Source organism: Erpetoichthys calabaricus, chromosome 2 (genome assembly GCF_900747795.2).
Source record: "Erpetoichthys calabaricus chromosome 2, fErpCal1.3, whole genome shotgun sequence".
Taxonomy (NCBI): domain Eukaryota; kingdom Metazoa; phylum Chordata; class Cladistia; order Polypteriformes; family Polypteridae; genus Erpetoichthys; species Erpetoichthys calabaricus.
The window spans coordinates 349,010,527-349,027,797 of NC_041395.2; the positions used below are offsets into that span (position 1 = coordinate 349,010,527).

The 17,271-nt window shown below is 49.5% G+C and overlaps 1 protein-coding gene across 1 annotated transcript in view; it reads right to left on the reverse strand.

Annotated features, from left to right (window-relative positions):
• The window catches only part of syt8 (synaptotagmin VIII), a 43,680-nt gene that overhangs the window by 14,004 nt on the left and 12,405 nt on the right, over positions 1-17,271 (reverse strand). Inside the window, exons 2-7 of the mRNA XM_051923501.1 lie at positions 5,850-6,000; positions 2,977-3,140; positions 2,783-2,878; positions 2,266-2,433; positions 1,161-1,328; positions 214-331 (exon numbers count right to left, since the gene is read on the reverse strand). Coding sequence (XP_051779461.1) covers positions 214-331; positions 1,161-1,328; positions 2,266-2,433; positions 2,783-2,878; positions 2,977-3,140; positions 5,850-5,967 — 832 coding nt within the window. The 5' untranslated portion in view covers positions 5,968-6,000. The remainder of the gene's footprint in view (positions 1-213; positions 332-1,160; positions 1,329-2,265; positions 2,434-2,782; positions 2,879-2,976; positions 3,141-5,849; positions 6,001-17,271) is intronic.

A 17,271-nucleotide genomic window follows, 5' to 3' on the forward strand; every position in this document is an offset into this window, starting at 1 on the left:
ACCAGGTGTCCTCGCTGTCACCGCCTTGAAGCCGCGCCATTTTGTCTTCGTGTCACAGTTGGTGACGTTTTATAGCCTCTCTGTTTCCTCCATCTGCACGTTTTATTCGGCTGGACTGTGACGTGTGTGTCACGTCGAGTGTCACTGGGACTTCCATTCATTTTTTTCTCTTGCTTGCCGCCATCCCCATTAAACGGCTCAAAGCTGACATACCTGACATCCCGTTGATGTCCATCTTCTTGAGGTTTCTGGCCTCCAGGATGACCACCGTCAGTTTGCTGGAAGTTGGGACGTAGCGTAGAGAGAAGCAGATGTCGCCCAGATTCTCTTGCTGCAGGCAAAAATTGGGAGAAAGAAGTGAGTGAGTTATTCAAGTTATGGACTGACATTTGTGCTTTAACATTAATGACACAGGGAGGGGACACGGGCTTGAAAGGCACTATAGAGTAAAGGGCACCATTGCATTGTGGGCCATCAGAGTGCCATAGCGTCCTCTCATGTGGCTCTTTAGGTGATGGCAGCCATTGGTCTTCTGCTGGACGGTGTGAAGATGGCCGCAGCTGCTGCCATGCGCTGTCATCCATCCTGCAGGTGAGTTGGTGGGCCCTCAGATGCCAACGCCATGTGTGTGCCCCTCAGTCATAGGCATTTCAGGCACCCACCAGCCTCACACACACTGCCCAGTGCTCACATGTGCATAGGAGGACAACACTTTGAGAAGCCAGTAGACCCTGTGACTCCTTGCCTGAGGGGCTCACCTGTCCCCACCTTAAGCTCTGGTCACTGCTGGACAAGATGCCAGGCTGATTAACAACAGCAGGACAGTCAGGGAGATTCAGGACATTTTGTGATCTTGTGCCCAGCCAGCAGGGGGCAGCATCTGTCAGACAACATGAGTCTCGGAGGATGACTGTTGGTCCAGTTATTTACGGCCATATGATCAGATTCAAGGGTCATTCATTGGGGGGGTCACTCATTCTGAGGATGGAGGACCAGAGGCCAGAGGTGGACAACTAGATGTTATAAGGTGCATGAAGAGAAGTGTCCAAGTAGCTGAGAGAGCCAAATAAAAACACAGAGATGCTCCAAAGGCCTTAAATAAATGAAAAGACCAACCGGGCGCTGGCATCAACGGGCTCCGCAAAACGCTCTGGACGCACCTCCGATTTGGACGCTTCCGTCAGCTCGCCCCAGTCCTCGATGACCTGGTTCAGGTCGATGCTGTCGAGCGGAATCCTCAGCTCGCCGATGGTGCTGTGCTTGCTGAACCTGTTGAAGTCGAACACCACCATCACCAGCGTGGACTCGGGGGCCTCGTTCGCCGGGAGCTGCAAGGAGGGGAAGAGAGGAAAAAGAAAAACTCGATGACAGCAGGAGGGGGCGCCACTGGGCAAAAACGCTGGCAGGGCGGACCCTGAGTGGACCTTCACTCTCCCGGGAGGCCGTGTGGCCAGCCTTAGGACTTCATCATCAAAGCACTAAGCTCAACCATCACTCTGTCAGCTCAACTCATCCATTCATTCATTCATTTCATCAGTCACTAAGTGGACTTTACTGTCCAGGTAGTCCATGTGGCCTGTACTACAATTTCATAATCAAAGCACCAAGTTCATCCATCACTCTGTCAACTCGTTAATTAATCAATTCATTCATTCATTTCTTTGCTCATTTGTTCATACATTCATTTTTTAATTAATTCAAATATTTTTTCACCCACCCATTCATTCATCTGACTGGCCATTTCAGCAAACTACCAGTAGACCTTCACCGTAGCCAGTGCTATGATTTCATAATCCAAGTGCCAAGCTAACTCATTCATTGCTCATTTAATCCATTAGCTCATTTATTAATTTATTTTCTCGTTCATCCATTCATTTGGCGAGTCATTTAATCTACGAGTAGACTTTCCCTGACCAGGTAGCCCATGTGGCCAGTGTCAGTGTCGACTTCATTCATTCATTCAGTCATGTCTTCACTAATTCCTTTGCCCACTCATTGTCTCATTATTCTTTCATTCATTCATTTGTCAATTACTTCATTCATTTTTATTTTCATTCATTCATTGATCTGGCTGGTCATGTCATCGGTCAGTGAGTGGACTGTCCTGGTGGGCCTTGCGGACTGTGCTATGATTTCATTCATTCATTTGTTGAGTCCTTTACACATTCCCTCTGTCATTCCTTGACTCCCTCATTCCCTGCAGCTGGCGCCTATCCCAGGACCACAAATCCCCCCGTCACCAGCAGGAGGCGCCCAGGCGCTCACCTCAAACTTGAAGTTCTCGTTGAAGACGGGGTTCAGCGTTTTCCGCAGCACTTTGGTCTCACAGGTCTTTGCTTTGCCCGGCATGATGTACACCTTCACGTAGGGGTCTGATGTCCCACCAGAATCCATGGCCAGCAGTTCAGCTGCTTCCTTAAGCCCAACATTGAGCTGAAATGAGATGTGGAGGCGTGTGAGGACTCGAGAGTCCACTAATTTACACAACGGGGAGTCATCCCTGCCGGTAGCCATTCATTCATTCATTCATAACACAAAAAAGGAAACAGAAGGATGGACAGGTATGACAGACTTGAGCCCCTGCGCCACCTCATCTTCACAGTGCGCCAATCACGCCAACCCCTCATGCCACCCTCTCCAGCCTTGTGGTGAAGCGCATGGCACAGAAAACAGACAAAGGCAAAGAGGAAGCGATGGCCGAGTGGAGAGGGAACATCAGACGTGGCATCATCGTGCCCTTGCCCGACTGACGGGATGAGGACCAAAGAGAAAGAGCGCTGACCTCCTGTTTGGTGAAGCTGTACTCCAGCGAGTACTGCAGTCTGCCCCTGCGCTTGTTACTGGAGCCGTAATCGAGATCTTCCACGCCCGGCTGGACCTGCAAGTCAAGCAGAGAAGACAATTCAGGGTTCTTGGGCCAGCTGGCACCGGGTGTTTCTTTCCCACTCCTTGGACCCCCTTCATGTGTGTCCTTACCAATGCCGCTGTGGTGGTGCCCGTGACGCCCTTCAGCTTGATCTTGTCCTTCTTCTTCTTCTTCGCCTTGTCCTTGCAGCAGCACTTGACGCAAATGCAGAGGCAGCAGAGGAGGAGCAGCAGGGCGGCGACTGCAGCGATTGTGAAAATGGCCCATCTTGGCACTGGAAGGACAAACAGACCATTAGAGGCTTGGGGACGGGACACACTGGGCCACCTTCAGGATTAAAGGGCATTACACGAGAGTCCACACGTTTCAGATCATTCACCCTTCGTTACAGTGGTATTCTCCATTTAAGGCGCTATATGAATTCAAGCCTGATCGTGCTTTACAAGTGAAGGTCTGGGCTGGCATCATGGTGTGTTCTGTCTGTAGGGGGTGCCCACCTCTTTGCCACATGTGTGTGTGTCACTTTGATTACAGACTCACTCTGGCATTCACAGTACAACATTGGAGAGCAGTTAAAGGCGCTATATACAAGGACTGCCAACCAGAGCCCTGCTGAGCTCAGCTGTCTTAAGTCTGTCCACCACACTACTTGGTCAGTCATTCCTGTCCTGTGAGGACATTTGTGCCAAATTCACCTTTGATGAGGTCTGTCTGCGCCCCCCGTGTTCTTGTTGAAGAACTCAATGTAAATTAACAGTCAGGACCCACCACAGTCCCTCCTTCCATCAGGTCACCTCTTCAGTCTTTACTACTCGTTGCTCTCCATGGTCCTCAGTCAGCCTCATTGGTCTTCTCTGACCTTCCTCTTGTGCTGCTTTGTCTTTTTGTAACATGGAGACCAAAGCTGGACACAGTACTGTAGCTGAGACCCCACTAGTGTGTCAGGAGGCTTGAGGATAACCATCACTGACATGTACTGCACAGGTGGGGGGCGCTATATAACCTAACATCCTATAAGTCCGCGTCACTCAGGTCACTTCTTCATCCCCCTTTGGCTCGTCCCCTTCAGCTGTTCCTCACTCGGCTCTGAATCAGCTTTGCTGCTCTCCTCTGGACTTTCTCTGGTGCTGCTGTGTCTTTTTGTAAAATGTGTAGAAAAGTCCTGAGAAGGCTTAAAGATGACGTAAAGATGACCACCACTGACTGGGCGCTAAACCACCTAACTTCTTACTAACCACTCATAACCACTTCTGTCCCCTTCAGTCATGCCATCTCACTTTCCAATCTTGAGCGGGGTGACAGGGGGGTGGAGGCCATCCCAGCCAGCATGGGGCATGGGGCAGGAACAACCCTTGGACAGGGCGCCAGTCCGTCGCATGGTGGACACACTCACACTCGGGCCAAGTCAACCTGTCCTGCATGTCTTTGGCCTGTGGGAGCAAACTGGGGCACCTGGAGGAAACTTATGCAGACACGGAGAGAACATGCAACCGCCACACAAGGAGCACCCGGGGATGCAAACCCTGGTCTCCTAACTGCAGCTGTGCCACCATGGAACCCATCACTTCAGTCCTGTCACCTCTTCATCACCAGTTATTTCAGCTTCTTCAGTATTTCCTCCTCACGCGCTCCTGGTGGTCCTGAATCAGCCCAGTTGCTCTCCTCTGGACCTTCTCCATGTGAGGCCTCGCTAGTGCATTATAAAGCTAAAGTGTAACCTCCATTCACTTGTAGTCCACCAGGGGGCGCCATATCATTTAACCTGCTATTGGCTTTCTTAATGGTTTCTGTCTTCTGACCCCCAAGTCCGTCTCCTAAGGGGTGCTTTTCAGTTTCTGAGCTGCCATTGTGTGTTCAGTTTGAATATCTACATGTAACACTTTACCTCTAATTTCAGGGTCTACAGCTCTGCCCAAGCCCGTGTTCCCTCTTTACTGGTTCTGCTGGGTCTCCTTATTCTGCCATCCCTCCTACTTTCGTGCCATCGCCAAACTCGACCAGCTTGGCATTTCTATTCTTATCTGATTCCTTCTATTTGTTAGCTCAGCACTGCCCCCTGCTGGTCGCCACGCCTAACTTCACCTAATTCTGAAGCTGACTTTTTATTTCCGGTGCTGAAGCCATTTTTGCCCCCCATCTCCTTCTTTAACTTTGATCTCAAGTTTCTTTTTGTCTTCAAGTCGCTCAATAATCTTAATCAATCGTCTCCACTCGTCTGGCCGCCGTCTTTTGTTTCTTCCTCATTCACTTCCACCATAGCAGGCCTACAGGACCCCACCTTTCTGAACTCATGTCGACTGCTCACTCTTCTTGATCTTTCCTTCCATTCATTGTCCTGCGGCACACTCTGGAATTCCTATTCAATAGGATGGTATGTGCCAGGTGCCAGTCGTGTCCCGGGTTTCTGTCTGTGCTCACGGACCCCTCAATGCCATTTGCTAGATTTCAGCCTTTTTAAGCCAAGCTGCTCATCTCCCTCCACAATTTCTCAGTCCCTCTGCCCTCCCTGTTGCCCCACTTCCACATTTCAGTTCACTTTACCCTCTCGGACTCACTTGGCATCCTTCTTGGCTGCTCTTTCACTATTAAAACTCCAGTTTGAGGCCACCTTGGTCTGATGCCACACGTGTGTTGGCTCGATGTCCCACTTGTCCCTTCCTTTCTGATGGCCTGTGTGTAAATTTTCCTTCTCGCCTTTTATCCAACAGGGACAGCCTGGCAGCTCTACAGATGTTGGCCAATAAGGCACCTTTGTGGAGAACTGAGTCAGGTGGGCGTGGTGGCCTCAGTGGCACGCCAAAATGTCGCAATGATTCCTGCAGCCTTTGTGATGAGCGATAAGACAAGCAAACATCAGACGCAGCGTCTCTTTGGGAATGGCAGAGGTGGACGGCTCTCCATGGTGGGCACCCGAAGGTCATGTCTGATAAAGGCAGTGAGAACAAAAACAGAACAGGGCGTGTCACCCAAATGCCACACTTACGTGGGATCTTGTTAAGCAGCTCGTCGAAGACACCTGGAGCAGTGGTGGTGGTGCCGTTGGCCGCTGTGCTGGGTGTCACCGTGTTGGGTGAGCTGTTAGCGCCACTCTTTGGAGCCATGGCCGGCTATGATGGCTGCCTTAGCATGGAACTCTGACAAAATGAAACAAAAGAAAAGATGACATGTAATGAGGGTAACACTCATCATAATTAGCGGTCAGGTGGTATGGGGGTCAGGGTACAAAGAGACGATGACAGCAGTGCCGTCCCATTCAAATGCCAGCCGATTAACACAAGTATTTCTCATTGCAGCACCAGCAGGCGCACACTCTGGACCAAAGGGGACAACCTAAGACGGAGTGACAGTCACAACCTGCAGAGCTTCAAAGCGCCAGAGAGACCTGAAACGTCCCAAGAGCACTTCCAAAAATGCCCACTAGAGGGGGAATTCCCATTAGAAACCCCAGCCTGACAGAGAAGACTCTTCATAAAAATAAAGAGATTCATTTCCCCAAACTGTCCAGAGACATAAAAGATGGCTCTGTGGAGCCCATAAGGTGGAATGGAAGGAAAATCAAAGCAAACAAATCCCAAAAGTGACTCCAATCGCGAGGTCCAAGCAGAAGGTTCAAAGATTCAAGAGTTTCACAAAAAGCACAAAGCACAGCAAAGATGCACAAACTCACCAACTCCCATGCGCATTCACAATGACCCACCAGGACCTGTGGGAGACCCTCTGGATTTAGAGGCCGAGGGCAGTGCCTGGCAGTGATTGGCATGTGGCCCCGCCTCTGAGGGGCTCACCCACAACATGCCTGGAACTTCACCGAGGCATCGAAACACAAACAAAATCAATAAAGCAAATAAACATAAATCAAATCAAAGATGAACAAAGACGGCCAAGAATATGAATTTGAGCCCCAGCCAGGGAAGGAGCCCTGACTGAAATATGACAATCACACACTTCAGGGCTGGGGGTCCAATGCCAATCCCTGAAATGCTCAGTACAAGGGAGAAACAACCCACATCAAAGCTTCTTGTAACAGAATCTCTGATTGTCCCCAATGGTCCCCAGCGGTCCCCTACAGCTCTTATTCTTGTAGTACCATATGCCTAAGGTGACTCAGCTGCAAAGCCCAGCGAGGCTGCAAATGCCAATAAAAAACTGCGCCTTGTCAGGACCAGCGGGCACATACAAAGACATCAAAGTTTAAGATCTTCAAGCCCCTCCCTTTGTCCCAGGCCACGCCCCTTCTCTCCATGCCCTTTGGCTCTGATGCTCTTCACTCTCTCAAAAGGCCCTTCTTTTATCCCTAAGCCCCTCCCCTGTTTTCCAGGCCCTCCCCTCTGGCCTGTGCCCCTCCCCTCATCTTTTAATGAGCCTCTCCTCCTCTTTCTCTATGCCCCTCCCCTTATCTTCAAGCCATTGCCCCCCCCTTTTTCCACTTATGTCCCTCTTTTTCTTCTTTCCAAAGCCCCTCTCCTCACCCTGAGGGACATTCATGTATAAGTCACATTAAAATCCAAGGGGGACCATCTCTAGACCCACCTGACAAACTTCAAAGAGAGCCAATCCCCTCCACCGTACAAGAATATGTACAGCAGATGTCTTCCAGCATGGGCGTGCCTAAGGCAGCAAAACAACTAGAGCTGGCGCTGGCAGGGGATTTGGGACAATTGTGCCAAGGGGCACTGGCAGGGTAAGATCCGGCAGGGCCTTTAGGTCATTTACACAAAACTAGCTGTGCTACCCACCAAAGACAGCTTGAAACCTAACGCAGGCCTCAGTGTTAGTGTCTGCAGTGCACCATGCAGTGTCATTTGGTATGGGATTTGTAAAAGCAGGGTCAATGCTTGTGATGCGCCATCTGTTGGAACGCTAAGTGCAATGTGTTTTATTACTAAAAACGTTTGTAATGCACCGTCTGTTGGAATGACAGAGACATAGCAATCTCACAGACACAAAGACCCTTCTCCTTCTATTAAGGTGCATATTAGGTGGCACCTGTAGGGGGTGCTGTGACATTTAAAAACCTAATGCACGACTGTGATATAAAAGTGTGGGTGGCCAGTTTGGGGAAATTATTGCAATAAAGGGGCACACGACCCCCGAGCCAGATAAAAACAAGAAAAGGCTGGAAGATGATGGATGGACAGACAGACACACCACAAACAGAAATAAAACCTCAGCGGCCAAAACTCACCGTCTGAGCAGCTTGGGCTTTGATCAGCAGGACAAGTCGACAGGTGAAACTGTGAGGAGCACAATGAACAAGCGGGCACATCGCCATTGGCACGGGAGGGGCACTGATTTGCTGTTCCCTGGCAACCGAGGAAGCATTGCTGGCTCCTGAGTCACACTCTGTCTCACTCTCTCTCTCACGCTGGTGTAGGGAGTGCGCGCTGCATTCCTGTCATAAAAGGGTGTGCGTGTTTTGATGACTTCTCGCATTTTAAGCCCTACAAATTTATGACTGTTTGCTTAACATGTCACTGAAGCGATGAGGAAGTAATGGAGAGCACAGACAGAGCAGGGCTGCCAGTGCCAGGCGTGATTTCATTTACCTTCAAGTCAGTTTTCCACCAACATTTAACATGGCACACTGCTCAGTTAATATAGCGCCTTTCACAATGACCCCTAGACGCTTCATGGCCAGGGTACACCTGAGCGCTCTCTGATGCTGTGCCTTCAGACTTAATGCAATGGTGGTCCCATAGTGGCACTACACTTTGGTATTACCAAATAATGGCTTGGTGGCACAGTGGGCAGTGTTGGCGCCTCACAGATCCAGAGCCCCCCACCTGGTGGTTGTCTGTGTGACCTTCTTGTGTCTCTCATGGCCCCTCCTCACCTGTGCCATTCCAGTCCTCCCAAGGGTGTGTGTGTGTGAGGGCCCTGTGGTGGACTGGTACCCCATCCATGGTCGGTTCCTACCTTGTGCCCAGCATGGCTCCCTGAAACCCTGATCTGGATTAAGCAGGTTTGTCTGCCTGGCCGCTGCTGTTTCTCCATTGCTGTATTCTCTTTTATAGAGTGCCTGTAAATGCACAGATTCTCCTCAATTCAGGGGGGCTCCACTATTAAGTGTTGAATCCCCCCAATATGACCTTTTCTGTAGGCCTTCTCGTAGTTTGTAAGCAGCGTTCCATTTTGAATTTGTAGAACAATTGTGGCCACTCAGACCAACACACTGACCAGTACAAATCTCCTAAAGACCCTCATGTTGAGATCTGAGGGTCCACAGACCCCTCCTGTCCACCACACTGCTAAGTCATTCATTTCAGGTGTGTGTGCAAAATCAGCCCTTAGCCAGCCAACAGCTGAGCCCCCTAATCCCCCCACCCATGGGACCACTGGACGAATTCCTTTCCTAATTTACAAACTCCCCCTGTCAGCTCTTGATGTCCGCTGGCTTTAAAGGTTCAGCCCCTTCAGTGTCTCCTCAGAGCTCAGACCCCCGAGTCCTGAATCAGCCCAGTCGCTCTTCTCTGGACCGTCACATCTTACTTGTGTGGCTGTGTCCCCATTTAGATGTCTGAGAAAAAATGTGAATGTCTTGTGTGCCTGGAGAGGGACGTAAGAAAGTTTGTGACAAAACACAATAAGACCCAACGGTGACCAACGGTGGACGACAGCAAACATCCACGAAAACAGGAAATCCAAGCTGACGTTACTCGTGACGCACATCCGCACGCCAAGCAGAAAAACACAAACCTCTGGAAAAGGAAAAAAGTCCACCAGCAGGAAGCCCCTTGACACGCACTGGGGGGTCTCGACCAGCGAATGAGGGGGAAAGGCAGGAGGGAAGTGATGCTTTATGTGTTTGTCACTACGTGGGCGTCTATCTCTTTATATATATGTGTGTGTGTGTGTGTGTTTAGCTCTTTTACACTCGTGTCACACACATGCACATTGATGGTAATTCCTCAGCAATCCACAGGGTGGCGCTTTATGCTAACGCTGCTTCTCTTCCTCCCGCTGCAGGGCACGTGATTGACAGCCTGACCACCTCTGACATCACTTCTGGTGTCTGGCCACCTGGACCCGCCTCTACCTGCCTGGCCTGATTGAACCAGATTTGGCCAGTCTATTCTCAGATACCCATCGGTGGTGACGTCTTTCACTGAAAAGCTTTGATTACTTTTTAAATTTATAATATATAGGCTCACCCCAAACCTTTATCTTGTCTTTGAAAATGGAAAAGGTGCCACATAAACTGAATAAATTATTATCATTGTTATTATTATTATTATAAGAGCCAATCAATCCATAAGGTGACACAGGTGGACATCTAGGGTGCCATCACCCAAGGGACACCATTTATAAAAGTGAAGAGGCTGAGGGGCGCCATTTTGATAACCCAAGGATGCCAAATGGGAATTCCCCCTGTCACCTCCTAGGGCCTGATAATGGCATCGGCCGGCCACTGGACATTCTGGAAGTCCTTCAGCCTCATGGCGTGGCTGATGTGACAAGTTGTGACGGGCTTTACTCCGTGTCAGCTCTCGTTTCTTATCGATGTCCATGTAAGGTTAGGAATCTCGCGTCTTGTTCAAGTGGCTAAAGTAGTTGGTGGGCTTCGCCAGCCGCTCTCCAGTTCATTTATTGAAATACAATCAATAAGCGTCAGACCCAGAACTTCAGAGCCTTCTGTTCTGTTGTGGCCGTGTGCTAAATTTGATTGAATTTATTTCTTCCCTCATCAAGCAGACCTCGAGACCCCAGAATGACAAAGCGGAAAGAGGAGTTTCGAAACATCTGCAAATTTATTATGCATAAAAATAAAAAACTTCCACTGACGCAAATAACGCTTGGCTGAGGTGCGGTCCATTGTCTGGATCATCATGGAGGTGTTTGTACACCTTGTCTGAGGTCCACCTGTGCGCAGCTCACTGGACTGGGGCACACACACACACACACACACACACACACACACACACACACACACACCAGCCTGTAGAAGGTCCAGCAGTTGACAAAAGCCAAGCCGTGGTGGTCCAAGGACGTGTCTGCAGAGCTTAGAGGTGGGGATTGAGTGGAGGGAAGGGTGCAACACTAAAGGTTCTCAATGGCCAAATGGCCTTCACAAATCTCAAATGGAGATGTTTGGAACTGGCCATCTTGGGGGAGAAGGGCCACAGTAAGAGAAGTGAGCAAGAGCCCAATGGGCATGCTGGCTAAGCTCCGGAGAACCCATGTGGAGATGGGAGAAACTTCCAGAAGGACAACCATGACTGCATCACTCCACTAATCTGGTCTTCACGGCAGAGTGGTGTGACGGATGGTGGCCGGTGCCATTACCCAAGAGGGATGCTTCCATAATAGAAGGACAGGGGGAGATGACTTATGAAGGGCACCATCTCCCCCAAACTACTCTTTGGCAGTCCCCCCAAGGTGTAGCTGGGCAATATGGGACTTGGTATTGGTTGGCACAGCCCTGTTGTGTCTCCAGGGGGAGCTGCAGTGCCCCAGTTTGAGCTTCCACCACACCTGGGAGTAATTCCAGACCTCCCTAACGAGCCCCCTGGAGTGCGTCCTAAAAGGAGCCAGCTACCTCACAGAAGGGGGTCTGAATCGAGAGGAGGTGGATGAAGCTCACCCAGGTGGTGTGGAGGAGGAAGGGGGCTGCGAGTGTCAGTATAGTACTTGTGCCTGTGGGTATCATTCCTTGGAGACGGCTCTGGACTCCTTTCCCTATAAAGGGGTGTCTGTTGGACGCGCCAGGTGTCTGTCTGTTTGTGTCGGGCTGGGGTGGCAGGTGCGCCAGATGACATCTGAAATCTCGTTCAGAACTCTCAGACTACGAGAGACGAGAGTCTCTGGTTTGAAGAAACTGGAGGAAGCGGGCACAACTCCTCACCTGAGCGATGCCACCTGTGCATTCCAAATGTGAAGCCTGGCGGTGGCAGCAGCATCAGAGACTGAGAGACTCGTCAGGTCAAGAAGAACCTGAACTGAGCAAATAAGGAAGACCTGCTCAGAGCACCGTGGACCTCAGGCTGGGCCAAAGGTTCAAATTCCAAAAGGACAAAGCAAAAAAATCACAGGAGTGGCTGAGGGACAATTCTGGGAATGTCTTAAGTGGCCATCCTACCTACAGCCTAGACATGAATGCCGGCCCACTGGTGGTCTCCATCCAACCTGCCAGAGCTTGAGAGGGTCTGCAGAGAACACACCAGAGAAGCTCCGATTGAGGTGCGTGAAGCTTGTCACGTCAAACCCCCCGATGACTCTAAAGGGGCTTCACCTAAGTGACAAGTCAAGGCTCGGTGGTGGCCACACTCAGGTGATCAGAGGTCTTCTTCTGCTCAGCGGCCCTAACTTCTTCACATTTTTGCACACTTTGAATTATAAGAGACTTGGCTTTGGCCTCATTTGGTTTATTTGTTTCTACTTTTGGATAAAAGGAACTTCAGGAAAATCCCGATGACAATCTGAACAAAAGTGAAGTCGACCCGTGGGCTGGAAAGAAAGAAGAGCAAAGCTACAATTCACACATCATTGGCGACTATCAATTAGCAGCTCAGCCACCAGATCCTATGTGCCACCTCCTCTGACCTTGGCATCACTGGTACTGCCCTCAGGGGGTTGGGGTCCTGATGCTTGGGCACCTCCCACTGTGTATTCCAGCATGGAGTGATGAGAGAACTGAGGGTTCTTATCCTCTTCTCCTTACACACTTCTTCACCAGGCTGTGCCATCCAGCCCCATGGCATCTCCTATCAATGCTGTGCTGATGATATGCAGCTACACCTGTCATTCTTCTCAGAGGGCCACACGGTGTGTGTCACCTGCAGACTCCCCATGTCTCATTCTGGATGAAGGACCACCATCTCCTGCTCAGTCTGTCAGAGACGGGCCTTCTGATTATCGCAGCTCATTCGGCCCCTCATCTCTGTTCAGCTTTGTCATTATTGCCAAGTCCATACGCAGCCTTGGGCTGGTGACAAATGACCAGCTGTCCTTCACTCACCACGTCACTCCCTACATCATCTGCACGATCAGGCTGAGACTGATGGGGTCTGCAGCACACGTCCTGTTCCAGGATTTGGTCTTGTCACGTCTGGACACTGCAGCTCTCTGCTGGCAGGTGTCACCGAGGGGCTGCAGGTGATCTAAAATCCTGAGGTGGGCACATGCCACTCCCCTCTTCAGTTCAAATCCTTGATGTTTGCCTGCAGAGTAGTCAGTGGGTCTGGAGACACTTGAGGGGTCCTCTGCTCCTTCTCAATGACTCAGGTTTGCCATTAAATGGCCACCTCTGTGTGCTGTGACATCTCCGGGTGACTTTTCTGAAGCGTAGCCCCTGGCTGGTGGAACGAGCTGCCAGCCTCCATTTAAACTGCTGAATCCCTCGTGAAGACCCCCTCGTTTGGTGCGTTTCTGTCTAACTGGTGACGGCTTTGGTGGGTTTCTTGTAAGTTGCTGGCATTTTATTGGAGCTCCTCACTTGTGGTGTCACCTTGTCTTGTCACACTTGTTCCCAAACAGTCCCCCCAGACTGATGTCTACTTGATTATGTTGACCTGTTTTGTAAGTCACTTTGTAAAAAAGCCAAGCAAATAGACGTAGATATAAATCTAATGATGAGGGGCTGCACAGGTTCAAAAGCAACTCACCGCTCCGGACCTCCATCTGCAGTTGAAGAAGGTGGATACGAGTCACAGGGGTCTGTGCTTTGGAAGTTGCTTTGCCTTGAATACTGGCTTATCACATTTCCCCTGATGTGTTACGTTTTACATTTGATTTGTTTCCCTGGATGTGTGTGTGTGTGTGAGGACCCCACAGGGTCTAACGCCAGCCCTCCTCTTACACTCATTTCTAGGGAAGGGTCCTTTATTTTATGGGCTCATTTCTTTATGAATTGTTATTTTTCTTTGTACTTTATGTTTAAGTCACCTCAAGCAGCAGGAGAAGTGAGCAGCAGTGCCAGTGGCTTGTGCCAGCGACTTGTGCCCGCGTGCCTCTCCAGCTGCCTCTCTATCTTGTACTGGGATGCCATAAGATTGAACGATTGAGACTGGACACCTAAAGTAATTTATAGCTGACGTCGCACAGAATGTCTGCCCGCGTGAAGCCAGACGAGTCCTCAGATTCACCGCTGCTTGGCACAGGGAGCTTTGGAGCATCAGGACGTTGGACAGCGCGGTCTGCTCGAGGAATCTCATCACAAAGCAATCTGGACGAGAAGAAGAAGAAGCCACTCAGCCCACCAAAGCTTCGTCAGTTGTCTCCATGTAACTCCTCCAAAATGACACCAAGTCGAATATTGAGGCAGATCCCTAAAGTCTTCCTGTCTGCCACACCACTTGGTCACTCATTCCATGTGTCTGTGGTCCTCTTCCTGAAGTTGTGCTTCTGTTTGCCCTTCACTAGTGTCCAGCTCTGACCTAACCCCCCAACTGTGTACTTGATGAACTTGTTTTAAAGTCACCATCTTAAACCACTTAACCACTTTAAACCCTTCAGTCAGGTCTCCTCTTCATCTCCTTAAGGCTCAGCTCTTTTCATCTTTCCTCCTAACTCATCCCCTGTAGCCCTGAATCAGCCCAGTCGCTCTTCTCTGGACCTTCTCTAGTGCTGCTGTGTCTTTATGGAGACCCAAACTGCCCACCGGACCAGTGTGTTATAAAGCTGAGCAGACCCTCCTGTGACATGTACTCCACACATCAAGGCGCTATATAACCTGACATTCTGTTAGCCTTCTTAATGGCCTCTGAACACTGTCTGGAAGTCCATAGCTTAGAGTCCACTACGACTTCTAAATCCTTCTCATAAGATGGACTCTCGATTTTCAGACCCCCATTGTGTACTCACACCTCACATTTTTACTTCCTATGTGTCATTCTTTACATTTACTGACATTAAATGTCATCGTCCACAGATCTGCCCAAGCCTGTCTGCTGTGCAAGTCCTTCTGTGATGATTTAACTGATTGCGAATTATCTGCTAATCCACCTATCTTGGTATCATCTGGAAACTTCACCAGCTTGTTCCTTATATTCCTATTTAAATCATTTCTATTTATTAAAAATAGCAGCGGCCCCATCACTGCCCCCTGCTGGTCACCTCTCTTAACATCACCCAATTCTGATGAGGTTCCTCACAATTTCACCCTCTGCTTCCTGTGTCTGAGCCAATTCTGCACCCACCTAAAAACATCACCCTGAACTGCCACTTCTTTTATTTTGATGCCCACTCTCTCATGTGGCACCTCATCAAATCCTTTCTAAAAGTCCACATCACTAATCTCATCTGCTCCTCTCTGATCATATCCTTTTGTTCTTCCTCCCTCTTCTGAGCCCACACTGACTGTCCTGTCCATGTCAGGTGTTCCTCCATCTTCTCCTTAATAATTCCTTCCATTCATTTTCCTGTGATGCCCGTTAAGCTTACTGGCCTATAGTTGCTTGGCTCTGCCCAGTCACCCTTTATATATAACTTGATGATATTCACCATTTTCCAGTCCTTCAGAGCCTCTCCAGTGGTAGTGACTTCCTATAAATCTGTGTCCCGTGTTTCTATCTGCACTCGCTGACGTCATTATGAACTCGGTGGTCAATCTTATCTGCTCCTGGTGATTTGTTTAATCTCAGCTGCTCTTCTCTCTCTACATTTCTAAACCCCTCTGTACCTCCTTAGTAGTCCCTGTTACTGCTGCAGGTTATCCACTTCCTCACTTGTGAAGACCTCAGATAAACGAGAGTTTAGGGGGTCCGCTATTTCCCCGTCTGTATTTACTATTCCTGATGGACTTCACCTCCTCTTTCACTACTAAGAGTCTCTTATGGTCGTCTTTCTCCTTCTCTGTTATTCCTCTCCAACTGTCTCTTAGCCTCCCTGATCTCCTTCTTGATGGTTGCCCTCATCTTCTCATACTCTCTACGATTCACTTTGAAGTCGTTATTCTTATTTGTTTTATTTGTCTGTTTTTTCCTTTCTTTTTTAACTCTTTATTAACCCGCTGTGGAGTGTTTTTTGATTTCCTATTAATTCTAATGGAGGTCTGTTCCTGTCCCGCATTACATTTCTAAATCTGCTCCACTGCTCCTCGACTGTCCCCACACTTAACTTCTTATCCCAGTGTATCCTCCTTAGACTTTGTCACATCTGCCCATAATCTACCCTGCCAAAGTTCATTTTAACAGTTTTAGCCTTTTCATCTGCACTATTACTCTATTATGGTCATATGACCCTAGCGCTCCAATCACACCCTCAGTTCCATCCTGATTATTACAGAACACTAAATCCAGACAGGCCTCTGATAAAAGCCAAAGCTCGATGACCCTGGCGACGTGGGCACTAAGGGGCCGCACACTCCGATCTGCTCCTCACCTCCTCGCCCTCCTCACTGCACGCCTGCTGTTTGCTGCTCCAGAGCGCCCTCTACCGGTGGATGTCTGACTTCTGCCCATCACTGTTATGTTAGGTGGTGGCTCGCTGCCATCCTGATTGGCATAACCAGAGTCCAAAGAGAAAATAAATACCCAGGTAGCACTGGCATCAATTCCTGCCGTACACCTGAGGGGTCCCAGCACTCCATCACCCTAACCCTGGATCAGTAAGAGGAAGTCTGGACAGACAGATGACCACACCAAGGGTCAGGGGGTGAAGCACTGAAATGGGTGCCACAAACAGGAAAAAAATAAACTTGATGACAAAAACCTGAGCAGCCTGAATGACCGCCAGTATAGCGCCTTTCAACATGGCCAACAAGGTGGGGCAGAGCACTCTGAGAAAACTGGAAATGGCAGAAGAGACCTGCCTGGACAAGTGGACATCATGGATGTTTCCACACACAGAGTGAGCAGGTCTGTCCTGAAAGACAGAATGGCGCTATATTGATATACTGTACGGTATAATGACCTGTGTCATGGCGGAGTGAAGTCACATTACAAAGAAAAGAAAAGAAAAGAAAAGCCAGAAGGACAGCAGGACAGGAAAGCAGCAGATGTCACGTGGCGGACGACCATTCATCAGCCTTCACGCTCACCTCAGTACTGGCGCCATCTTTGTAATGTGGAGAACAGCCGCGTAGAGGAAGTGCTTTGTGGTGGTGATGGCAGTGAAAGGCGCTATATAAGAGGCCTACATCTTATAGCCTGAGCACAAAAGTCCCAGTTTTAATCTATTAATAACTCAGATTCTTCTGATCTCTGAGAAATTCTCACCTCAGAGATGAAAATGCAAAGTTTGATCCATCAGCCTTTAGTTTATAAAGCTCCTTACACCTCACAGGGGGACACGGGACGATCAAGGCAAGTCAAATCCTGATAAAAACCTCCAGCCAGACCCTACAGGACACCCCTTTGTCCTCGAGCTGCAGTCCTGCCACCGTCCCAGAAAAGTAAAGTGGCCACCTCGGTGGGGGACAAGGAACAAAGCCATAGAAGATTAATGGAGGGCCAAAGGTGGAAACTTCT